At 38.9% G+C, this 26,831-nt stretch overlaps 1 protein-coding gene across 1 annotated transcript; it reads left to right on the top strand.

Moving 5' to 3' along the window:
* The first annotated feature begins 5,514 nt into the window (after positions 1-5,514).
* LOC102227234 (C1q-related factor-like) lies at positions 5,515-24,853 on the top strand. Its single transcript, XM_005796703.3, has 2 exons — positions 5,515-6,557; positions 21,984-24,853. Exons 1-2 carry the CDS (start codon positions 5,931-5,933, stop codon positions 22,161-22,163), a joined length of 807 nt encoding a protein of 268 aa, XP_005796760.1. The 5' UTR covers positions 5,515-5,930; the 3' UTR covers positions 22,164-24,853.
* The last annotated feature ends 1,978 nt before the right edge of the window (positions 24,854-26,831 follow it).

Here is a 26,831-nt window from a genome sequence, read left to right as displayed (position 1 = left end):
ACGTGGCTGATGTCTGGACACAACACGACTGAGGTTGTGGTTTCCTGTTCGCTCCCGTTCTTTGAAGAAATTGACTGTATGGCTGTTAGTGCTCAGTTAGAATAAGATTTCATCCTCAGTTATTTTTTTGCCATCTACATTGTCTTTGGTCAGTTGAAGGTAAATTGTATCCTAATGTATTTTCATACAGGTGAATCTTAATTAAATAAAATACCAGTGGAAAAATCATCTATTTATGTAATTAATTTGAAAAAGTATGGCTTCACAGATTTTCATCAATTTTAGTGTGTGTTCCAATAAGTTTGATCATTGTGGCTTGCAGAGAAAAAAAGTCAGTGTCTCTTAAAAACAGGAAAATTATGTGAGATTAATAAAATAGTTTTACTACAGAAATATTTGGATATGATGACATGTATAACCCAAACTGAGTTCTGATTTGAGAATTGTCCTGCAGACAGTCTCTGTATTCTCCATGAGGAGATTAAGGCACACAAGGTCATTGTTTGTTTTTCACATAGTGCTCTGGAAAAATTGAAGAAAGTTAAGTGGAGGAATAAAGTGGAGTAGAAAGTAAAAGGGTGCAGAAGTAAATTGTGTATTTCATTTAGGAATCAAGGTCCCATAGCCCAGAGGAAGAATGGAGAGTGATATAATCCAAGTTGCTTGAGGTCTAAGGTGAAATTTCGAAACTTTGTGACGACTTGTGGAGCTGCGTCTTCTGCTGGTGATGGGCCACCGTGTTCCAACACACACACAAACCCTTCTTTACTAATTATCACTGTGTTTGATTGGCCAGCAAATTCGCCTGACCTAAACCTCCACCTTGTGGTTGCTTGGGATGAGTGAGAGCATCAAAGTTAATATTCAGTGCAATCTGCTGGTTGTATTAGAAAGCTTGTAACTAATTGTCATTACATAACTTGCAGGAATTTGAATATATGCTACAGAAATCTGAATCTGATAACTGGATGGAACTCTTTTGGAATGAACCGAATTGAACAGAATTACATTTGAATTCATTTGATTGCATATACTGTTTGAGTATTGATGTGATTTGCATTTGTATGAATAAAACTAAAAAGAAAAAAATGTTGTGTGATTTTAAACATATCTTTATGTCCAGTTTTTCTCATTGTAATAGGACAATTGGCCAGCGAAGCGTTTACACTGACCGACCCGCTCACAGGTGTCTCCGATTTTAAACACATCACTAAAAGCATGCTAAGTGCCATAAAAAAGCTACTCTTGTCCCCAGTTTTTCAAAACCTGACATTTTCTTACCCAGTGGTATCTTTCAGATGCACCTAAGGATTTACGCTGCTGCCTTGATCCTGCAAATGTGCCAGTATTTGTGCACTTCTTTGTAAAGATATACAAAAATATCCCTACCACTTTGACATGTTACAATGTTACAACCTTAATTAAATTATACTAGACTTTTATGTGACATACCAGCTCAAAGAAAGAAAGCATGAAAACTGCTGTATTATAAAGCTGTGGGGGGATTTAAAGTAGAGTTAGGTTATAAAACAATATCCCCAACTTTGAACATCTCACAAAACACTTTTCAATCGTTCATGTAAAAATTGATGTCTCAACCAAAAACCTGTACTTAGATGTTTTATGGCAGAAATTCACAACAAACGTCATCTGAATAAATTTTACAAGATAAACAGTTCCAATTTATGCCCCAAATTCCATCATAAGATAGATGTATTCAAGTGCCATTGTACATACATTTCAGATTGTAATTGTAATTGGCTGTTCCACGTGAAACACAGTCAATTGAATTGAATCAATAACTTTTCTACATCTCCTAATAAAACTTGTGGGGTTAGTGGATTGTTGACTGGATCAAGTCCAACTTTGCAGCAACCCCTGACACTCAGCATGTATGTGGCGACAGTGGAAAGAAACAAACTTTAAACAGGAAGAGTTCTCCAGAAGAACCTGCCTCACATTCTGCATCCATCTGCTGCTGTCTACTGGGGGTTTGAGAGGATAGAACATATGGAGGAAAAATAAACAAAGAACACAGAGAAACCCTCAGGGGTTGCTCTTTATTATAAAGAAAAAGTACACAGAGTTATTAGCAACAGCAGCTGCTTTTTGTGACTTAATTGGGTGAAAAAACGTAACACAATAGATAAACTCTGCAGTAGTCGTACATTTCATGGAATGGAAAACAGAGTAGACTACCAGCAGCATCTCCTTCGATGGCTATTTCAGGAGAGAGACGGTTTTGCAGCCAGTGTCTCTGGCTCTGTATATCTATAAAAAGAGAACATAATGTTGTTGGCAGAAACAGCTCATCTTAGAGAGATTTTAACCATATATGAGATTTCCCTAGGAAACAACAACATTAATCAGATGTGCACCCTACAAATCTGACATATATAGAAGAGTGATGTGATGGCATGGCAGTGGCAGTAACAAAAAAGAAACAGGTCAGAGTTGATGTGGAGAAGGACGGAGCTAAATAAAGGACAACAGTGGAAGGAAAGCTGTTATTTGTGTACAGAGGCTCTTAATACGCTGATTAAACCAAAAGGCTGCTCCAGTTTAAACTCCTCTCATAGCTGTCATCATCTCTGTTGCTGGTGCACCTTTTTGAACCACACTTTTTCCTTCCATTAAACTTTCTGCCTGTATACAGCAGTCTGAACAATCAACTTATTCAGTAATGAACCTTTTGTGGAGTGTGTCAGTGACTGTTTTCTGGACATCTGCCTACAGTCTTCCCTCTGATTATGCAGGTCTGATATGGCTATAACTTAACATTTATACATCAAAAAGTGTTTTTTTAATTGCTGCTATGTAATATTCACTGAATATTGAATACTGAGTTTTATTACCTCTAAGCTATGATTATTGAAATTACAGAAAAAAAACACTTCACTTTTTTCCACACTATAAATACATAATATGATATACAAGTTTCACTTTTTGATATGAGTGAAAAAACATATTGAACTAGTTCACAAAAATCATATTTTTTGACAAATGATCAACAGACTCAAGAACAAAAGTCAAAACAAAGAGTTTGTATATACTATGAATGCGCTGTCCTGTTTGGTCTCAACGGACCTGTTTGCAGTCAAAACCTGAACGTATTTACTGAATAAACATAATCCAAGTGTAACTTCTGGATCTGAATATCACAGCAAGAAAATGTCAGATATTGCAGATGTCTTTCTTAGATTTTCACAATCTCTTTTTCTCTACTTATGTTCTCATGCAAAACAAACCACATTATCTGATCTAAAGATCAGCTGTTGCAACATTTAACGTCGCATTTGTACAATTTTCTCTTTTTTCCAATTGCTTTCATATCCATTCCTCATGTCAGTTTCATCACAATCTCTCGCTGTTTGTCCTCTCCAACGTGCTTTGATCTCTGTGGTTCATAGATATTTGGATCTCGGCGATATGACCAGCAGTTACTGCTGGCAGGTGTGAAGAACAAATAAAACCCCCCTTAAACAAACCCCCGAAACCAATTTAGGTCTGTGTGCTTCCTCATATAGACAAACTCGATGACTGTTATGAGGAGTAAAAACAAATCAGGAAAATATGCATCCCAGTCACACCTGTGTGCCAGTTATTTGAGAATCAAACTCTGCAAGATGATAAATTAGACAGCCACCCGATGATTCTTTGAATGTGCAGCTGAAGTTTAATGATGATGAAGATTCGCAAATGCTGCAAAATAACTGGCAATATGTCATGTGTAGTGGTGACAAAAATAATAATAATAAAAAAAAAATCTGCCATCCTGCTCATTGATCCATCTCAATCCATCACAAGATCTCCGTCCAGCTCAGGGACAAACTGTCCCAAGCCAGAAATAGGCAACTATCTGAGAAAACCAAGAGCTGGCAGATTTTCACAGACCAATGACCGTGCAAGCTGACTTCACAAGTAAGGAAAGTTTTTGTGAATTAGTGGAAGTTTATATATATATATATATATATATATATATATATATATATATATATATATATATATATATATATATATATATATATATATAGAGAGAGAGAGAGAGAGAGATAGATAGATAGAGAGAGAGAGATAGATAGAGAGAGAGAGAGAGGTTGATTTTGGTTTCTGTTGTGACATCATGGATAAGTCTCAAATAATGGCTCTCACTGTAGAATGTAGTTAATCTCAGCTAATTCATGCCTTAACATGCGCTGTGTTTACATTTTCCAACAGGGCCATGATTAGATTGCATATTATGAAAACTACATTTTCTACTTTATCTTTTCCTGATATGAAATTGTATTTGATAATCTGAATTATGTGAGTACAAATAAAGCAAACAAAGACAAACTCTGTTAGGGGGAATCAGGCTGCTGTTACATACTACTGTGGCTGCACCTGAATAAAGACAAACATTTGAATGGATACTGTATGAAATTGCTTCACATTCCAATCGTGATCATTTTTTTCCCCCCAACCATCAATACATATAACATATTACGTCCATCCATCTTATGTTCATCCATATTGCTTCTCCAAATGTATTAGACCACAACCACAGAACACCTAAGCCCTTGTAAACTTAACAAACTCTCCATAATGAATGTTTGCCATCTACACACTTTGTCATTTGCTTTCTTACTTTACCATTCATCGCACCAAAGGATGAAAATGTCAAACAAATTACATTATTGCTCTGTATCGATTTCACCCCCCTTCAAAACAGTGCCCCTGATTTGATAAAAAAACATGAAATCAATGCTCCAAAAAAGACACCAATAAGAAATCATTTTGGTAGATTCAGTTGGAGAAACATGCTTATCGACAGAGAGAAAAAAACAAAACAAAACAAAATCAGGAGCGGCACTTCTCATTGCAGTGCACAGGATTTTTTTAAAATGCTTTTTAATGTGATTCAAGATTTATCAGTCTAACCAAAGAGTTTGCTGGGTTATAAGTTTGTTCTTGGCATTTAGCTCTGCAATTAGCACTATTATTCCACTGAGAAGCTGCTAGCGTTTTCTGGCACAGTACATTTAAGTGTTGTGTCTCCGCACATATATGCATAAATCTTTAGAGTCCACCTCCAGTAAAAGAAAAAAAAGAGAGAGAAAGGATTGTCTTTCCACAGCTCCATCTTTATTTTTAGAGGCTGGATGTTGATGAGAGAGAAGACAACGCAAGAGGGTGAGAAATAACATCACAAGTGGAGGAAGGAGGGAGAAAGAAAAGTGAAGAGGGACAGCAAGGTGGCCGGGGCGTTGTGTTGGTTCCTCTGTGCTTCAGGAGGCTGCATGTTGGAGAGTCCTTCGTCCGAGAGAGCAGGAGAGAAAAAGGGGACGTAACCGCACCAACCTTTCACTCGATGGGGGAGCAAGAGGGTGGGTGTGGGGTCTCTGGAGCTGCTTCCGTATAAAAAGCCAAGCCTGAGAACACGGCACCACAAACTCACCACACACACATACACACACACACTCACAGTGGCTGCTCTGTATCTCTCATGCTCACCCACTCTCATTATTCTCTCCCTCTCCCTCCCTCTGTCTCGCTCCCTCTGTCTCTCACTCCATTCCTCTGGGCTCTGCATACTTCTTGCTTCTTCTCACAAGTCACATTGTGTTTGTAAGTACGCGCTGAATGTCTCCCTGTGTATGCTTGGGTTTCCTTAAGTCTTTTTCTATGTTTGAGTGACTGCTTGCCTACTTGAGTGTGACTGAGTGGAGCAGTGAGCTGTATTAAGTGTATGTGGGTCTCTGTCTCACCCTCACACACTCGCCGCTCCTCTTGCAACTCTTCTTGGGATCTCCGGATCCCTTTCCTCGGTGGCAGGCTCCCCACACTAAACAGTCACCATTTCCGCCCCCGGGAGACCCACGCTGGCTGCGCAGCCCCTTCCCCGACTCAGCATCGGGAGGAAGACCCTGGTGGCGGCTGCTGTGGGGGTTATGCTGGTCTTGGTGCTGGTGGTACTCATCCCTGTGCTTGTCAGCTCCGTGAGTACAGATGCCAGCCACTACGAGATGCTGGGCACCTGTCGTATGGTGTGCGACCCTTACTTAAACAAGGGCACTCCGGCCAGCAGCACCAGCTCCACTGGTCTGCAGGGTGAGGCAGAGGCACTGACTGACCACAGCAATGTTCTTCCACCGTCCACCCTGCAGCAGGGCCCACAGGGAAAGCCTGGCAGGCCAGGAAAGCCCGGACCGCCTGGACCACCTGGACCGCCCGGACCGCCTGGTGAACCTGGGCCACCAGGACCAGCTGGGCCCCCAGGTGACAGAGGGGATCATGGAAGGACTGGGATTTTGGGTCTGGGGGGTAATGGAGCTATCAGCACAGCCACCTACAGCACAGTGCCCCGGGTGGCCTTCTATGCCGGGCTTAAAAACCCCCATGAAGGTTATGAGATCCTAAAGTTTGACGACGTGGTCACCAACCTTGGCAACAACTACGATGGCATTTCGGGCAAGTTCATCTGCAGCATACCGGGTACATACTTCTTCATCTACCATGTGCTGATGAGAGGAGGGGATGGCACAAGCATGTGGGCAGACCTCTGCAAGAACGGTCAGGTGAGTACTTTAAAAAGACTTTTTGACTTTTCCTTTGGCGCTCCCTCTGCAGCGCGCCTGCTTAAAGATCCATGTTTTGCCAAAAGATATCAGAAAGCCCCCAAATAAAAGGGAAGCGTTGTGAAAACAAACGGGGCATCGGTAGTCCGGTTAAAAGCGCACAGCCGTAGCGCACATCCACACCGGGAGATGAAAAAAAGTGACGGCTGGTTCCAAAGCGTCTTTTCCTGAAGTGATGCGTCCCGAGATATACGCGCGTCCAGATCCAGAAGATGGTACCGGCTGAACGCGCAGAGCAAGTGAACCCTTGATGCTTTTACCTTTTGGACATCCGCGTTGTTCCTCTCTCTCTCTTTCACAGTCCGTTTTTCTAAAATTAGTGTAATTGAACGGGAGTTGTGGCAAGTTGCCATTTGTATCGCTTCAGAGCGGGGATGAAAATGAAATGAATGGAGACACAATTTTTAAGCTTTCAAACGCAAAACATAATTTTCTCTCGTCTTGTATTTACTTTTATTTTAGTTGATACATTAATCAGCCATAATAATAATAATAATAATTATTATTATTATTTTATTACCATTATTAGTTTGCGGAGTCACAGTTAATCCTATGACAAATGAACTTTTGTAAACGCTGCAGCAGAAAGGGGAGATAATGCGCCACATCCAGTGTGAAAGCTTAGCAGAATGCGCTGCGTTACGGCTCCTGCACGCATCCACTTCCAAAGTCGTGTTAAATGCGTTTATGTGATTTATTCTTGTCCTCTTTGATGCTTGGTTTTCTAATATTATTGTGCGCCCTGAAGGGTCCTCTCCAAACGCGCCTGTCAGTACACTTCACAACTTCCAGCTATCCGTCAGATCTTTTCTCTTCAAAGTGGCGCCAGCACGCGTTTTCGACAGTAGCATGCATGCTGTTTTAACTTTTCGATTGAGAAAGCATATTTAAAGCACGCATAACGCATATCAGTCTATTTCTATATTAGTACTAGAAACCATAGAAGATCACGGACATAAAGACAACCAGTAATTTGCTGCAGCCATGTAATCATATGAACCTCATTAAAGACATATTAAAGGAGATAAGTACTTAGTTCTAACAGTTTTTGGCCAGCATGATATGAAGTTATTAGAAATGACAAATTAAGATGTCTTACTGTATTGCCCTTCCCAAAATGCATTTTTAATATACAAATTGATGCTTAACAAGCTCAGATGCACTTAGTTTCTTGTCACATAAAATCACAGTGAATTATGCACACGGAGATGCACTGATGTGATGAGACACACAGCATTCAATCTTTTGCGACACATGAATTATTTAATAAATTGATAAATAAAACAAATTACTTAATCATTTTAGATGTCTGTTATCTGTTGTCTGAGAAAAAACAAAGTGTCAAAAAAAGAATTGAGATAAGTCGTGTTACAAACAAGACAAATCCAGACAGCAGGTTTTGAAACAAAACCTTTTAAGGGCCTATGCTTTTTGGAAGATGCTCCAAAGGATTACACACACAGATTTGACACATAAACCTACAGTGATTTTACTCTGCACAAGCCAAGACCATGACACGTGGAGCTAAAATCAGCGTGAACCTTCAGTTTCACCAAAGGAGCCAAAGGTTAATTCCTTTACCCTCAACTATATGCTCAGTTAGAAATAAAACTGGAGTTACAGCAATCACCTTCTATGTATAATGCCTTACTCAACAGTAATGTTTATGGGTGAGTGTAAAAGCATTGATATATAGAAGGGGGTAAAGAACATATGTGGCCATAAAAACGCCTTCTGTTCCTGCCTCATTCTACTCTCAAGAGGAAGGTGTGGAGGTACTTAAGTTAGCAGCACAGTGTTCATCTCCTGAGACCCGGGTAACGTTTTCAAAGTGGCAACTGCTGCTCTGACTCTGTCCTCCTCTGTCCCATGCATGCACAGCTAATGCATTAGTGAGCAGTCCTCTCACTTTTTTATTAAGTGGTGAGCCTGGTTTAATGGAAGAGCCTCCTGAGTATTACTCTGTGTAAATGACTGTGAATGGTTATAAATATTTGTCCAACTTATGCTTCATCACTGATGAAGTGCTGAAAGTCGAGCACAAGCTCTGTGCTTTACTCAGCTCATTAAAGCTGCAAAAAGCTGTTCTGTGAGTGGGGGGACGAAGGAGGCTGGGGAATTGCAAACAATACCAGTATTTTATCATCTTTTGGATTCAGCCAAGTGTTGGAAGTTTTAGGGCCTGTGCAGTGATGTTTTCACCTTAGCATGTACTTCTTCCACTTTTATAGGTCGCCTTCTTTCTTCACAGCTTCTACTTGTGCCTCTGTTCTCTTGGTACAGTGCAACAGAACAATTCAAGCAATTTCCCCAGAACTTTTGCAATTTTGGGGCCAAACTTGAATATGGCAGTTCACCCCACTTCATTCACTTTTTTTGTATTGTTGTTGTTGTCTTCAATGCTTGTACTTCTGGACTAAGCCTAGAACTTAAAGCTCGCCTTAATGAATCAATGCATTGCTGTAGCGCGTCTTGGCCACATTCTCTGGGATTTGGCAGTAACAATGAAGACAAATTTTAAGAGGAGTGGATAAGAAAAGAGGGCAGAAAAGACACGGTTATTGTGCTATTGTGCCATCGTGTCGATTTAATTGTAATTAAAAAGCTTGAACCAGATCCAGGATGTGTTTGCGCCTCTCCTCTCAGTTCCCTTCTTAATATTGTTATTAATCCGCAAAACCGTTTCAAAGTTAATTAAAAGCAATGACTTCAGCGTCAGTCTCTCAAGAGAACCATAGTGAATAATCACTCTGTCTCCTCCTTTAATAAGCTTCAACGTCCTTCGTGCACATGTCTCTTCCCTTGCAATTACCACTGCAGTCTCCTCCTTATACCTACACACAAACTCCAACACACACCCTCATGCTTTGCCGCCCCCTTCTAGCCCATTGCCTCGACCCACCCCAGCAGTGTAGTGCCCTCCAACTCTCCTCTATGGTCCACAGATGCTCACTCCTCTTTAGAAGTTTTTATCTTAAAAAAAGAGAAAAAGAAAAAAGTTTTGCTCCAAAAATGGGAGCCAGGGAGAGTAGATTGTGACACCTCAAAATCGATTTACTAAAAACGCAGCGCCTTTTGTATTGTTCATTGTTCTCAAGTGATGCATTGCTGTGTAGCAGAATCAGTTAAAGTATGCTGTCTTCCCTCAAACTTTGCTTTTAAGAAGAACTTTCTTCTTCCCCTTTAAACCATTAAGCATTGCTTGGCTTTTAGTACAGTCACATGTCATTTCCTTGTCAAACCATTCGTCGCAGACCATCTCCACTCGTAAAGGCGCCTCCGGGAGGTCTTCAGCTCTGATACACATGAACACAGATTGTTTATCCTGTTGTTGCATATCCAGGTGAAACCCACGCACAGTGTTTAGCATCTGGTCACAATTCCAACATTAAACACGGGAGCTGAGCCATCTGGATTGGGTCTGCTGTGTTGAGTGTCAGAAGGATGTTAATAATAAAAAGAGATGTCAGTAAACCTATTAACATGACAAAAGACAGTTTGTCTTTACTTTTCAAACTCAAAGTATCCACACTACCGCAACACTTGATTTGGCTTGATTGATTTTAGCATTCTGGTAATGTTTGGACCTGCGATTCTTCGTTGTGCACTGAGGAGCCTTTGTGTGTTTGCTTGGTGTAACAGAGGCACTCTGTCTGAAAGAGACAAGCGGGGTTTGAGAAAGCCGCCCTTAGTCCCTCAGCCTTTTTGCTTGTGGTATTGATCCCCTTATGTGCAAGTGTATGTGTGAGAGTACATACTTTTCTTTCCTTCCTCTGAGAGACCTGCTTCTTTCCACGATGTGTGCATATCATGGCACTTCTTCTATAATCAGCTTGAGACGTAGCGGAGGCGGACCTTTGGCCTTGATCTTCTGTGTAATTGGACATTGGATTTGACACTCTGCCGAGTGGAACATTAGAGCTGGCCTAATTAGGTGCGAGAGCTATTAAATGAAGATTGGCCAACGTTGTTAGAAAATACCACACAGATTGGAAATGTCAAGATGACATCGAGCTGTCATCTGGAAGCATGCTGAAGAAAATCTATCATTCTTGGAGAAGATTTAATGTTTCAGAACTGCCCAAGATTTTTTCTGTTATATTTCAATTTCTTCTTAAAATGTTCACATACTGCAAAGTTGTGTCTCAATAAATTCACTAGGTTGGAGCTTATTTTGCACAAATTACACCCTCAATACAGTGTGGCATATGAATAATTGATCTATGGCTCTGGTTGGTTCTTAACAAAATCCAGGTTGTTATAATAGTGGCCTTCAGCTCATCTGCATTGTTGGGTCTGGTGTGTCTCATCTTACCCAAGAAACTATTCCATATATTCTTTCTGGAGTTAATGTCAGGACAGGTTGAAGGCCAATCAAGCACCATAATATTATGGTCATTAATGATACCTTTGGCAGCATGTGCAGGGGCTCAAAAATGAAATCAGTATCTCCATAAAGCTCGGTAGCAGAAAGAAGTATGAAATATTCTGTAATTTCCTGGTAGAAAGCTGAACTGTCTGATAAAACCCACTGGACCAACACCAGCAGATGAAACGGATTCCCAAATCCCCACCACTTGTGGAAACTTCACTATGGTTCTCAAGCGGTTTGGATTCTGTGCTTATCCAGTCTCCCTCCAAAATCTGTGAGCTTGAATTTACTTTAAGTAGACTGTGTTCTTTTTCATTCATAAGATGACTTCACACACTGTCTGAAAGCCCCTGTCCTGGATACGTCTGTGTTGTGGCTCTTGAAAACCGTCTCCATCTGCCTCCTACAACAGAGAGTCTGTGACTCTCTCCCAGACCTTAGACTGGTATTTGTTTCACAACAAAGCTATGGATTTCACTGTTATTTCAGAACCATTTTTAGCACACTTTGTCCTTTCACTCAACTTTTGAGTAATACACCTCACTCTGTTGACAACCTGCTTGTTTATAGGCTGCACCATTGCAGTCTATAAAACATATTTTACATAACATATTTTTGTTCTGACAGTCTTTCTTTTTATTTCATCTTATACAATATAATTTATTTAGCTTTAAATAAGATCAGGAAAGAAAAAAATAGCAAAACTGTCTACAATCTGTAATATCTCAGGTTCACTTTATGAATTTGAATTTTTCAGAGGTGCTCTAATGTAAAAAGATGCACCTGTACATCTTTTAAATTAAGAGTCTTCACACCTTGACAGCACACAGACTCCCCATGCAATCGTTTATGTGAATAGGAAGCTCGTGATATAATGCTAATGTGTATTGTCTCGTGTACAGAGCGAGCCAAAACATACAAACCAAAATAGGCTCGTCTCCTGTGACTGGCTGACTCAAGGATGCAGTGATGTTGACTCACAAAGCTTCTTCATTATAATGAGGGCCATATGGGAGATCGACAAGTGCCCCTGAACCTCTTATGCAAACATATCGCTCTCTGTTTCTCCCCACGCCCCTGACATTTAGATGTCCCCTGAATTCAGGCTTCACTGATACCCGCAATTATCCTCTCCCTCTTAACGGGAAGGCTGCAAGTCAATGACCTAAAATGGCTTCGCTGTCTGCAGCATAACTCAAAGTGCTTAACACCTATTGCCCTCCTCAAATTTAAAACAGCTGAAACTGCCCAGAGAGTATTGGCCGCTATATGAAAAACATACATCATAAGCAACCTGGCAGGATCCCCCTTCAATCCAATACAGAAACCCTCATTCTCAAATAGTCCTATTTTTATGATCGGTGTGCCTCGAGGCTTTCAAGAAACTAAACTGTAAAAATGGGCCTTGGGTCGAGGAGTCAGCTCAGACAGTTCAGTGAGGAGTGATCAAGGTTTTGGTGTTGGTGGCAGAAAGCCTTAGTAATTAACTGAGTGGGATGAGTCAGGCACGGGAAAGAAAAGAGGGGCTGGATTGTAGGTCAGAGTTGATGCCCTTTTATCCAGCCCTGTTTTCTCTCAGCAGAGCTGTCCGTTCCCATTACTGCCTTGTGATGCTCATATTCTGTCTGTTTGTCGGAACCTAGGTGCAAGCGTTCACGATGTATGCAATAAACTGATGAAATATTGCACCAGGCGTAGTATTAGAATCACTTTAAGCAAGTTTATCAGGAGGGAGAGAGAGATTTGCGCAGCAATGCTGATTTGTTTTAAAGTAGGCTGCATATGCAGGTACGAGGCGAACAGCTGGTGGAATTAATTCAAGAGATTTTTTTTTTTTTACTCCCGTCTGACAGATGGCAAATCTCCTGTTACCATTTCATTTTTCTTATCATGTTTTCACTTAGGTATCCTCCAGCAAATGAACCTGTAACACATGGTGCTTTGTGAAACGACCATTCTCTTGCACATCATCATAGCTACCCGGTCTCATTATTTTAGTGAAATTGCACCCCCGGTGTATTTGTGTAAAACAAGAAAAGGAAGAGGGAAAAATGCTGATGAATGTGTAGCCTGTCTCCGGGTTTTATCCTTGTTACTATGCACGTTTTTTACGTCTGAGGCTGGGAAATGTTGGATCGGGGCTCAGAAGCAAAGGCAAAGCCATCTAAGCTGCTATTAGGCATGCGGTTCACGGCTGGAATGTTCAAACACAATTAGACGGCAGCACACTTTGATTTAAGAAGGACCAATAGACTCGTTGATCCAAAATGGAGGCTCAACACCAAGTCAACAAATCCCCCATCAGGAAAGCCACAAGACATGTCCTTGTCACTGAGACAAAGCCTTTTTGTAAGATAACTGCCCCGTTGAGACGTTTTAGACTTCTCAAACAACAAATCAAACATTAAATTATGATGATTTTCATGAGATATAGAATTAATGCTTTGTGAAATGCTACACTTACTGAGCGCAGAGTCTTTTAAGACTGAGCCTGAGTGACATGAATTCTTGCGTGGCACATATTGCTCGCATGAGTGCCTTAATTTCCGCAACTGCCACGTTCACATTTAGATTGCACAAGTTAGAGGAAGTTTAGCGAATCCGCAGTTTCCCGCTACAGGCGTGCATTAACTAATAATCCAAAGCACAGCCTTGAATTTGCGGTCCGTAGACGGAATATTATTCAATCAAAGCCATCAGGCTGACGATGTGACGGATGCAAACACGCACGAGCAGCCACAAGGAAGACAACATCGCTGACACCTCATTTGCCATCGCTGAGGCAGGCGCTTGCGGCCTCACGCTTTGTTTGTCCTGTCAAAGTTCCTCTACATATTCTGTGTCAAGGTCATGCAGTGCCAGTCGGCTGTTTGTCCTGCTCATCACAGGCTACATATCGGCCACACTGCCTGCATATGAACCCAGGGCTCGTATCCCTAACAAGTTCTCCGCACGGCGTGGAGAAAAACAAAAACACACAAAGAAAATAAAAGCTCTGAGAAGAGGCTCTCTTCATCATTATTTCAAAAATAGAGTCTTTATTCATGCATGTGTGTCACTAAAAGCAAAAGGAGGGAGGGGGCTGCAGCAGTTAGCCTCAGATGGGCGTGAAAACCATTAGAGCAAAACAACCAAAATAAAACAGAAATACTGTCGTGGAAGAGCTTGGATTTTATTTGATTTCACGTTTACTGAGGTTTTAGTTTTTTTGCTTGTTCTGAATTATTCTTTTCCACACACAACAAAAATAAATAATCCCTAAAAAAACAAACAACCCCCCGCCCCCCAAATGTATCTCTTTAAAACCCTAATGAAGAGAATTTCTCAGATATGTGACACAGGTGTGACATTGCCAGAGGTAGCCGGCTCCTGTGCGCCTACCTGCAAAGCAAATATTTTGAAAAAATTTCATTAAAAATCCCAGCTGACAAATCCTCCAGAGCCATCATCAGCTGCCTCTCCCACAGCACTAACCTTCTAATAAGATGGTGTTGACTTTGCACGCTTGTGGCATGTCGTATCATATTAATATGCACCGGACGCCTGCGTCTGAGAGTCACAGTGCGAGGCGTTGTTTGCACATCGATATGAACTGTGCTAGATTTAATCATGTGGATAAACAATAAAATAAAATGACTATTTTCTATATATGACTCCGGCATCTCACAACCTTTTCCAAGACTCGCACAGTTCGGGTTTTTAAAGTGACACCTCCGCTTGCTGTCCAGAACCTGATCTGGAGGAGTCTGAGAACCCTGCAGTGTCTCCATCACAGTTTTGTCGCGACTGTTAAGGTTCAATATACAACTAAGCCTGAAGGCTTTCTTGTAAATGTGAACTTTGCAGAGTTTATTAAGAGGAAGGTCAGGAAAAAAAATGTCCCTGCAATTTCCATAACTTGCTCAACAAAGACCCAAAATGAGCAGATGTCAAACATTCCTTTAAATGTCATTAAATATTTGATTTCAAAAAAGGGCAAATGTCGTTTCTCCTTTCAAAGAGTAACAAAAGATCCTTTTTTTAATTTCTTTTTATAAAGAGGGTCTAAAATGGCTTATATTCAAAAAGCTTATAAAATCCATCCCTTATCCTAACATTTAGAAAATTTGGTTGGCTCTTATCAAGGTGATACTACTTGAAGTCCTTCTGGATCTTTTTACACAGTTAGGAACCTTTCTGAGCAAGAAAAAGAAAAAAAGCTATTCAAGCTTGAAAGTGTGTGGGAGGGCACTCTGGATGAGGCCAAGGCTTACCAACTCTAAAGTGATCTCATGGCTTTATGTGGCTGCTGTTCTGTTCATGTGCGTTTGTCTTCGTTGAGAAACTGTTTAAAATGCAGAAAAGGTGTCAGCCGCGCTCCGCGATGACGCATCTTCAACTCAGTGAGCAGAAAGTAAAGCAAAGACCAGCTGAGACTTTCTGAATCTCACAGAGAAATAAGAGTCAGATAACTTGTCAGAAGGCTTTTGTCGGAAACTCAGGAGAAGGAATATTATCAAGAGCAACTAAGATGATAACACAAGACGCAGAGAGGTGTAAAAGCACAGCTGCAAGTGGTACATTTGAAACTACTGTGTTTTGTTTGAAAATCCTACCTGTAACACCTTGTCTCATGATGGAAGTAGCTCTTAGGCTGCGATCGCAGTGTATTCAATTTAAGTGTTTCATATGATCATGAAGATAAAGTGTTATCAAAACACTTTTGGTTGTGACCTAATTTGTCCAGGATAAAAATTCAGAGCTAGATACACATGGTATCACTCCTTGAAACTTTTTTCTTTTAAGTAATGGTTCAAGTACAGTTTGAATTTGTGACCTGCAGCAGCCGCCTCTGTGAGTTTTGCATTGTGTTCCTTAGGAAAAAGAGCGTTAACAGACTCCCTTGTGGTTTTTCCACTTTAAAGGCAACTGTTTTAACGCTGGTGCCAATTTAAAAGGCTGCAGTAACTGTGTGTTCTTATTTGACAACTAAACAAACCAGTGGCTGTTGAGTTCATGCAAGCAAATCTTTGTGTTTGCTATTTTAATAAGTATTTTGACGCCTCTGCACATACTCTGCACATATTAATGTTCTAGCTGGAGTTAAAAAAAACTGGAGAAGATTAGCTTAAAGCTCTTTGCATTGACAAAGAAAGGTCAAAAGTGAAATATGTTAGTATCCTAGATAAACCTTTCTGAAGGGATATGTAGAAAAGAAACAGATTTGAGCAAAAACACAATTAAAAAGAGAACTAGATGGGATTGATTTCAGGTTGATTTTCTTACTTTAAGATGAACCTACTGTGGATTTATTCATTTAACACAAATCACTTTTAGTTGTCAATTCAATTGCTATTTTAACTTCTTAAGCAGGCCAACTCATTATTAGGAATCCTCCATGACCTCAGCTGATCCAGTTGCTTTTGACCAAACCCATTTGAGGAACTTTGCAATCTCACCCCAGAAAAGCCAAAGTGGACACCAGAATTCCCAATAATGAGCTTCAAAAAACCAAACTTTCAGATGCATGGAAACTATTGATCTCAACTTTGCCTTACTGGACAACATGACTAATAGGCTTGTTTACCCACTGACTACATCGAATGATGCACAATGCTTTACTTTTTTTTCCTCTCTGGAGAAAATAATGATGTTTTTATTCAATTCTACTCCATTTAGTAGCAAATGTTGCAGCTCTCTTAGTTAGTAGCTGTATAACAACCCTGAGATGTAACGCAGGCAGCAAGTGGAAATTGTGAAAATCAGTGTTGTGCATGAACGGGTTCATGAGTAGAGCTAAGGCCTTTGGAGAACATTGATGCAAATTTCTATATGATAAGCTTAGACTGACAACTCTAAACAGAGCTCTATTTGGGATTGAGCTAAGCTTGAAATATTTTTGACAAACATTAACTTTTTTTTTTTTTTTTTACAGAAAATATCTAAAGTTGAGAGCTTTGGGTGAACACATTTGTTGGTTTAATGTATGCTTCTCCTCAACTTTTAATTTGACTATCGAGTTATTAGATGTAGGCATTCAACATTAGCTTTTAAAAGAAATAATTTGAAGGAAAAAGTAAAGACACAATGGACATGGTGCCCGGTATTTTGCACACATAGTGAGGGGGCTGGCTTTTAATCTTACAGTGTCTTAGCTTACCAGTCATGTGGTTATTAGAAAGTTTTTTCTAAGTTACAGAAGTGCAGCAGGGACTTCTGAAATAAAAGAAGTTCCCTCCTGCTCTGGTGTAACAGTGGAGCTAAGCCGTTTCCTCCATTGAGGCTTTTCTCTTTCATCCTCAACAAAAGGATCTGAAACATTTTTGTGTTTTTATGGAAACAGGAACAATGTCTTCTGTTAGAGTGTCCGTCCATCTTCTATACCAGCTTATCCTTACACGGCGTATCTCCACTGGTCATTGGGAGAGAGAGGAGGTAGAGAGGAGATCACTGGACAAGTTGCCAGTTCATCTCAGGGGAACACAGAATCACACAAGGCAAACAGGCATGCAAACACACACACACACCCACGCCCCACATACTGTATATACCTAAGGGAAACTTAGAGTAACCTAACAGATTTAACCAAATAGTTAATTTTGTTTTTCCTTTTTTTTGTGACTGTGGGAGGAGAGAACCCACACATGCCTGGGAGAATGTTATTAAACTTATTGTGAAAAGACCATTGGCTAAGAATTGAACCTAAGACCTTCTTGATGCAAGGTACATTTGTCCAAATGAGCGACCATGCAGCCCTCTGGTTAACTTTAAAACTTTTAATAATAAAATAAAGAGGAAATAGACTACAAGATAAATTAGCTAAAAAAATCTCTATCTATCTATCTATCTATCTATCTATCTATCTATCTATCTATCTATCTATCTATCTATCTATCTATCTATCTATCTATCTATCTATCTATCTATCTATCTATCTATCTATCTATCTATCTATCTATCTATCTATCTATCTATCTATCTATCTATCTATCTATCTATCTATCTATCAGGGTCCAGACTTTCATACAGTTTTTTAAAGTGTAGTTCTTTTCAGTGGACTTTAATTCTTTTTTTCATCTTTTTAATGTTCATTGCTCATCCTGTACAGAATTATTTTTATAGTTGTATTACTGAATATGAATTGAGTCTGGCTTTCTTGAAAAGTCCTCAGAGATGGCATTTGTTGTGTTTTGTAATAAACTGACTTGAATTAAACTGAATCAAATGGTGCTTGATCACGAGAGGGAAGAACATAAAAACAGCAGCTAAACTGGAACAAGAAAAAATATATATTGCAGCAACCTGACAGATCCATGATCAGCATCACATATTATTTAATCTTCTACTTTATGTAACTAAAACACAAAAATATATCAGGGAGACCAGCATCTACATGAGTTTGGCCTCATTGTAATATCATTTATGCAAAGAAAACCGCAGAAAATTGAAAGGATGCAAATTTTCTGACAAGAGCAGCTTGTGAATAGACAATGATGTAATCAAAATACTAAGGTCATAATTTGAAAATTATTACGGACTTTGCTTTAGGAAATTTATGAATGAACAATAGTTACTTAACACATAAAAGTTTTAAAGGTGTAGGTGATAATGTATGAACATAAATGAATTTTGCTTTAATTTTAACATGAACTCAATTAGTTAAATTATTTGAACTGAATTGAACAAGCTCTTGCTAAATGTGAGCTGTCATTACCTGAAATCTTGCAAACAAGATAAGATATACTTTATAGTCCTCTGAGGAAAGTTCTTTTGGAGCAGAAGTGTAATGACCACAGACACAATAAGATAAAGACATAAACAAAGGTAGCATACAGAATCTCTAGTTCATGTCAGAACTCTGGTTTAAGGGTGGACTCTGTTGTACTGCACAATTAGATATAGGTAAATTAATATAGAGTAACACAGAAACAAGCAGATGTATCTCTCTCTTCTACCGTCATCAAAAACAGCCAAAGTGACAAAAATCACTTTCAGTGTGAAATGAAGTTTAATGAAGCTCTAAATGTCTTTATTTTGATAGTTCGTGAAGCACAGGCATTAACTCTGCCAGGTCTGCACTGTAAGCACATCCACATCTTACTTGTTCCAGAAGTTTATTGCCTTCAGTCTGGTTTTCATTATATATTGATATTAAGCTGGACTGAGATCAAGTGGCACTGTTGCACTGCAGAATGTAATTGATTATCTATATCTGTCCTTTAGCAAACATCTCCATTGTCCAAGAGGATTAAAGTAAGGCACAGAATGTGTTTTCCTCTAATGGGCACAAACAACTACAGAAAATTTGAATTCTGTGACGATCTTTTTGGTTTAAGTTCAACTCAATTTAAAGTTTATTTGCAAGATTACAAACGCTTTGTTCAAAAGCACTTGTATATGAGCTAAATCAGATTTTAAGTTCTATAATTTTAAAAAGAAGGCGGTAACAGAACTGCATTCTAACCTGTGTTTTCTGTCCCATAGCAGTTCTAAGATAGAGAATAATGCTGTATGTTACCTCTGACACTCCAGCCTAATATAAAATCCTCATGCAGCAGCTGTCATTTCTAAATTCTACCAATAGTTTTCATTTGTATCACTTATACACACGAACATGTGTGAAAAATAAGCTGATGTTTTCGAACTTGCGTGGCACTGAAACTTCCTCTCAAGAGAGACACTGAGTGTTTGTAGTTGAGCTCTTAATTACCCAGGACAGGATACTGGGAAGCTGCAGCGAATGCCCTGAAGTCAGACTCACATATTCATTGTCACAGAAATACACTCTGTGAGCAAACACAGATGGAAAAATACTTCTCTTTTACTTATTTATTAGGCAGATCAGTCCCATGGGTCTTGTCAGTTGTTACCAAACACTCCTACTCATCTTAAAAGAGATCTCCTGTTGTTGATAGTTTGCCTTTTTTTGTACTTTTGAGTGATTTCTATCGTAAAACCTTGTGAGTGTGCTGTGCTGTGGAGCTTCTGAGACTTTTTGTTCTATGGACCTTTTGTTCCAAGGTGAAACCTTAGTACTTTTTCTCTCCTTGTTTTTTTCTTTTCTTTATGAAAGACCACTGGCTCAATTGAAACCATAAATCTGCTTGACAGAAAGGCCTGAGGTTTGACTGTCCCTCTTGTAGGTCCTGTGGGTCAAATGTCAGCTCTGTCCAGTAATTCTTTTAACTTCACACTTTAAAACTTTTCAAGAGGCACCAAATATAGAGCTTTGCTTATTTTTGTCACACTTTTAGGCCCAGTTATTTGATTACTTTTGGAATTAGCTGAAAGAATAATACATTTATTTTGTACCATAAGAAACTGAATATTTACTGTCTTCTAGGTTTATTTTAACAGTCACTAAAATATTGTTGTATGTGGTCTCTGCCTGATATAAACTGGTTTCCTTTAATTTGTAAATGATCATGCATAAAACTTGTTTAAACATGGTTTCTGAAATTACATTCATGTACAGCAAATGAGAAAACTTTAAAGCTATTATTAATGTATTTATTTTTCTAAGCTTCTAATTCAATTTACACTTTATTTTATTGAAAAACTGCAAATCCACAACAAATGTCCAAATAAAGCACCAACAGGAAAACAAGTCTAATAACTAAATTTTAAAATTTCCCAACTTTGTTTTCTTGTAAAATATTAATTTGAATGTTCAAAATTTTATTTATGTTTACCACATGGTGCAAGTTCAAATTTGTGGCTAATATACGGAATGTTTTTAAAGGTACAACATGTTTCTAAGCATATCAGTAAAACTTGTGATTTAAATTTTAGAATGTAAGGACAAAATAAAACAAAGTATTAATTATTCAAGATATTATTTATCCCATTTAAAGAGTTCCTGCTTTTACGTGGTTATGCCTTGCAAAATTATTCACACCAAAGGAACTATTTTACATTTAATCAATGAGAATAAAATGCAGGTGTTTTATCGATGCTTCATGTCGTGGAACAAAACAAAGTCATGCATAATTGTTAAATGGCAGAAAAATCAGCACTTATTTTCAAATTTAACAATATCTGAAAAGTGTGGTGTGCATTTTCATTTACATACACCCCATCCTAAATGAAATCAGTCAATACAACAAAGATTTGGAGCTGCAATTACAAAAAGAAGGTTGTTTTAAAACATGTTTTTCATATTTTCATTTGTGAAAATATTTTTAAAAATATGCATCCTTCTTAAATTTCACAGTCTTCTTTGCCTTAGCTTATTACAACAAATCCTGATACAATACACTAAAGTTTATAGTGTAATGCGATAAAATGTGTAAGAATAGGGGGTGAATTTTTATGCAAAGTATTTTGCAAGTTAATTTAGCTACAATATACAAATTCTAAATAAGATATGACATTGTTTGTATTAACCCAATGCTCATTTTCTTGAGCGTAGAACTTTGAATTTATTTTAGGGAAGCATGTTAACTTTGATATTTCCCTAAAGCCTCTTCTGTTTTTAGTATATCAAACTCAGGATAATTAAACTGCAAAAAACAACAGGCTTTTGTTGTAAAATATTATTTGGTCATCTTTTTTCATTCAAACTGCAGAATGTTGTTACACGTTTATATCATTCTGGCACCCTCAACGTAACAATTATACATGATCCTCCAATCCTCCATGTCCACTTAATTTAACTGTGTGTGTATTTGCACTAGCCTCTAATTTGGATGTATCACCGTGGCTCTACTCTAATTACATATTTTCGTATTTTTCAATAAACAAGAGGGCAAAAATTATATGGATATAAAAGTTTAAATCTTTCCATCCATCTATATATCCCTCTATCTTGCACAAGAATGTCCTGTCTAAGCCAGGTGTTGTGGTTCAGTTTTAAAATTGAGATTAACTCCAAATTTAGTATCTAGCTGTCTGAAAAGGAAGATAGACTGACAACTGATTCCGAACATATGCTGTGTGAAATGAACTATATATGTACATATGGTGTAACTAACAAGACTATCCATTTCTCTTCATATTCCCCCCCATTCCTGCAGGTTCGTGCCAGTGCCATTGCCCAAGACGCTGACCAGAACTATGACTACGCCTCAAACAGTGTCATCCTCCATCTGGACGCTGGCGATGAGGTGTACATCAAACTAGACGGAGGCAAAGCCCACGGCGGCAACAACAATAAGTACAGCACCTTCTCTGGCTTCATCCTCTATGCAGACTGAGAACAAACAGACACAGAGACTGTCAAAACGGAAGATACTCAGAGAGTTTCATGACAAAACGGGGGTAAAAGGGGGGAGGCTTTGTGTGTGTTAAAAAAAGCCAGAATGCTTTCTAGTTTTCCTAATTCTCTCCATCATCGCAGTCACCTCTGCTTCATATCCATCAGCCAAGACATCCAGGCTCCCGCGGCCAAATCGGGATGGAAAGCTCCCCGAGGACACACTGAGACCAGCTAGCAGGTGGCGTGGGAGGAGTGGGATGTTAGATGGGCTGGTTTTCCGCACCCCTTGCCACATTACCGATGTGTCAGAAGCTCCTCACTTACAGTGTCTCTCCTCTTTAGCCCTGCTCCATTGCACAGAGATATCAACAGAAACGACAACCCTGCAAAAGTGGATGATTTCACCTCTTTACTCCACAGCGGCAGCAGTCAGCTGTCCCTTCAGAGGACTGGACTGACTGGAACTTGTAGTGTTGTTCCGTGCAAATTAACCTAGATTGTGTTTTTATTTTGTTGATATGCATACTATTCTGCACAAAAGAGATTTAGAAAAAAAAAAAGGAATATATTTGTCCCATGTGAAGATATCATGTTTGAATGAGAGATGTTATTTGTGATGCATATAAGAGATCTAACAGCTGGAAAAAGAAATATTTAAATGAAGACTTTAAGTATTTTATTGCAGTGGGTGTTTTTCCTTCATCATTGGGTATTACAAGGTATCTACTGTATATTTTATTCATGTGGAGAATAATTATACATTCTGCACTTCCAATATATATGGAAAAGGTAACATCTCGTATAGATAATGCCCCCTCACACTGTTTCTTGCACTGTCACACAATGTCCTGCTTCTCTTTGGATTAAAGCAGACTTTAAATAATCCTTTCATTGTTCTGGCTTCGTGTTGATGCTCCAATTGGCACAACAAGCCATGTGAAGAAGTTAAATCTTAAGATTCAGGGGTCGCATAGCACTGATCCCTTCCTCTTCTGTGCCATGCTGATCTCTAAGCTTTCTTAGGCAGCAACAAAAAAAGAAAGAAGAAAAAAATAAATGGCTTTTGATGCAGAGGGCAGAAGGAAGAGTCCACCAGATGGGGTGGTAAAGAAGGCGCTGGAGCAGTGTAACAGTGAGTGCGTAATTTTTCTGTTTCAGTGTTTTTCGCTGGATGTCATCCATTCATTTGCAGCATATACACTGACATAAAAGCATTATGGTAAGATCTGTTCAACATAGTGGCCTGACAGCTTGCGTGAGGATGAAACTGATTGGATGGGTGAATTTGCCTCTCATGACTGCACGCCTGAGGGGGTGTTCATGTGTGTGTATGAAGGGAGTACATGTGCATATCAGTGCGTGTTTGCCTTTTAGCATGTGCTGCGCCACAACTACTTCATTTTTCTTTTCCAGAGTTGCAGTATTCTGTGCAACAACCAATGGCAGATATTTAACTCGGCAGCCAATGAGATTGTGCTCTGTAGGGTGGAGCCTCTATAGATGCGGAGACAAGAACAAACAGCTTGTAATTGAAATCTATGACTTGTTTATCTTATCTTTTGGAACTGTTGAATACATTTAAATAATAAATGGGATTTTTTTTGAGTGACTCGTCTCAAGAGAGTTCTTGAATCCCAAATACACTAATTAGGGAAAATGATTTTCAAAGGATCTCATTCACTGTGCGAGACTAACTAGCTAAATCAAATATTATGACTGGAAAATTGTGTTTTCTTGTTCTGTGAAAGCACAGCATCTTAATAATGGACTCACAGAGCAAACAATAATAATAAAAAAAGATCCTATCTCCAGATCCCTCGTCTATCTCTTGCCTCAAAGGAGGGAAGTATATTTAGGGTGAGGGGCATCAGGGGAGAGATGTTTCTGTTTATCCAACCCAAAATTATTCCTGGAGCTTTCCTGCTTGTGGAAATAAAGGTGCACTTGGAGATAATGACCTTCCAACTATAGCAACAGCAAGTGGTGGAGTTAAAAAAAAAACAACAACAAAAAATCCTCCGTTTTTGAATGGAAATGAGTCCCTAAGTGAAAGCAGGCTATTCCTCAGTTGGCAATCACAGTGTCTTTTAACAGATTCCCACCGACAGAGGCAAGATATACCCAGTGAGAAAGTGAGGATGGAGGAGAATATACAGAGGGAGGAAAGATTGGCGAGGAGCAGAATATAGTTTGACAAAGACAGATGGAAATGTGAGAGAAAGAGTGGGCTATAGAGGGAGGTAATGGGGATGGTGGAGGAGGAGGACAAAGTGAAATCTAAGGAAGACAGACAGACAGCGAGGCATGCTGGTGCCGATTTGGGGTGACGAGGGAGGAGTGCCGGATTGTTTTCAGGGTAGACTGATTCCCTATCGGGACTTTGTAAGGTGTCAGGAGAGATTAGTGAGCGTGAAGCTGGAGGGGAGAGGTTGCGATAGCTTTAGATTGGACAAGTGTCAAGGACTGGACATTCCTGAGACCTGCCAGGAATGGGATGTGACACTGCTTGCCCTACCTTGATCCTTAGAGGATCATTCAACAAGTTCATCACTTAAACAGTAATGTGAATTAACTGTATGTACTTTCACAGTGTAATTGGTAACTACCAGCTTTGTAGAAATATCAAAAATCTATTTTCTGAAGGTTTCCATTTATTCATTCATCTATTGATTCATTTTTGAGACATTTTGCTAAACTAATATCACCCAGAAGGAAGCATGTTAACATATCTGAAAAGTTCAAAAAGTTCAAAAGTTTTTCATTTTACTCCTTCTCAGATAATGCATTTTTGTCCTGAAACAGTATGTAGTAAATTTAGGACCATTTGTTTCACACCTTCACAACACTTCTTCAACATACATAATTTTATTTTTCCTACGCAATACCCAAAAATGACAGTGAGAAAAATTACAAATGTATTAAAAAACATAAGCATTTATATCTTTTGCCCTCTTTTTCATTTTTATTTGTACTTTTAAACAATATTTTAAATTTTAAAACAACCTTTTTCCACTTTGCTTTTAAGTAAGAATGAGTGTAAATTTATTAGGGAAATGAAGAGTTGTGAATACCTTACAGATACACTGTACATTTGTATCTGTGCATCAAAGTAATTCTTTTGTCAACATCGGTAAAGTATGCTTTCAGTTCTTACCAAACACCAATTACAGGATATTTAGAATATTTCTGGATTTAAAATAAATACGTTTTGTCATTGCCATTATAAAATACAAACTTCATAATGGAATAAAATCAGCTTAAATTTAGTGATCATGTGTTGTGTATTTATTAGTGATTTGGTTTCTGGAAAGCTATTAGATCACCAGAAATGTAATAAATATTTCTTTGGTTTTCTTATTTTATTTATTTTTTTGTAATTAATGATGTCCAGGTACTGTACTAACTGAAAACTGCATGCTCTGATATTGCTTGTTTGGCACTGGAAATCAGATTTGCACAGTTTAACCAAAGAAATTTGGGATTTGCAACAATCTGAAAACATAATTTAACAAAATTCCAGGCACATAATCAGGTACACAATTGTCTCAGAGATGATTCACTTGTTTCTCTTTTCTGCTGTTTCTAAATCAGTCCTCGATTTATTTGCAGTAGATAACACTACAGCTTCTGAACCATCTTAGAAATATTTTCACAGCTTTATTCAGCCCTTTGAGTATACACCCGACCGATATTAATTGAGGAGACGAGTTTAACAGCTGAAGACGAGCATTCTGATTGGCTAAGATCATGTGATGTGTTACTTTCACAACAGCATAAGTCACAGTTCTAAATGTACTCTGATAGAGATAGCTTTCACTGTATTTTCATAACATAAGGAGATGTGATTTTAAATGTTTACCATGTGAAATACTTTCAGCTTGTCCTTTCGGTAGTTTTTGCAAAGTATTCAAAAATAAAACTATAATTTGATATTTTAATACAAGGTACAAAGTGCAAAGAATGCTAATGTTTCAATGTGTGTCTAACGCTGACTATGCATTTTTATATCTGCTTTGTTCTTTGTTTTAGCAGTTTTCTTTGTTCCTTACGTAAACATCCTAGAATTGTGATCTGTGCACATTTACCACTATTTTTTATAAGCTGACCTTTTAAAAACATATTTCTCTTATTGTGCACTACCTTTAACTTTGTATGACAGATATAAAGGTTAGGACGGTGGGCAACTTTTAGTAGACTAGACTCCTCTGGATCTAGAGTCCCTAACACATGCACACACACAAGCCTCTGTATAATATAGTCACACATTAAACACTGCCACTCTTGCTCTGTTTGCTCCTACCACTGCACATGATTCTCTTTGTCAGTTTGGGCTGCAGCTGAGGAAGAAGCCTTTACCAGTTGTCCCTGGATGGTCGGAAGCTGCCAGCCCAGGTGTACTCTGCAGTCACTCGCTGAGCTGGGGATGTTGGCTGAGCTGAGCTGGCCAGACTCTTATCTACAGGCCCACACCGAGTCAGTGTTACAGAGTGACCACAACTCCCTGCTCCACTGGCCCACCGCTGGTGTGAAACTGCAGCAAAGTATACCGCCTGGAACTTCAGACTGTTCTTTTGCTGGTTTGGAAGGACGACATCTGCTAGCGTGTTATACAAGTATTCATAGACTCCTGGTCAGAGCATGACTATTCTGTAAGTAGACAGAGACA

Source organism: Xiphophorus maculatus, chromosome 16 (genome assembly GCF_002775205.1).
Source record: "Xiphophorus maculatus strain JP 163 A chromosome 16, X_maculatus-5.0-male, whole genome shotgun sequence".
Lineage (NCBI taxonomy): Eukaryota > Metazoa > Chordata > Actinopteri > Cyprinodontiformes > Poeciliidae > Xiphophorus > Xiphophorus maculatus.
This window is presented reverse-complemented; position numbering and strand designations above follow the sequence as displayed.

Coding starts and splice junctions, on each gene's coding strand:
- LOC102227234 (XM_005796703.3), top strand. CDS start 5,931: ATGCTGGTCTTGGTGCTGGTGGTACTCATCCCTGTGCTTGTCAGCTCC. Junction 6,558..21,983: donor ACCTCTGCAAGAACGGTCAG/GTGAGTACTTTA, acceptor CCATTCCTGCAG/GTTCGTGCCAGTGCCATTGC.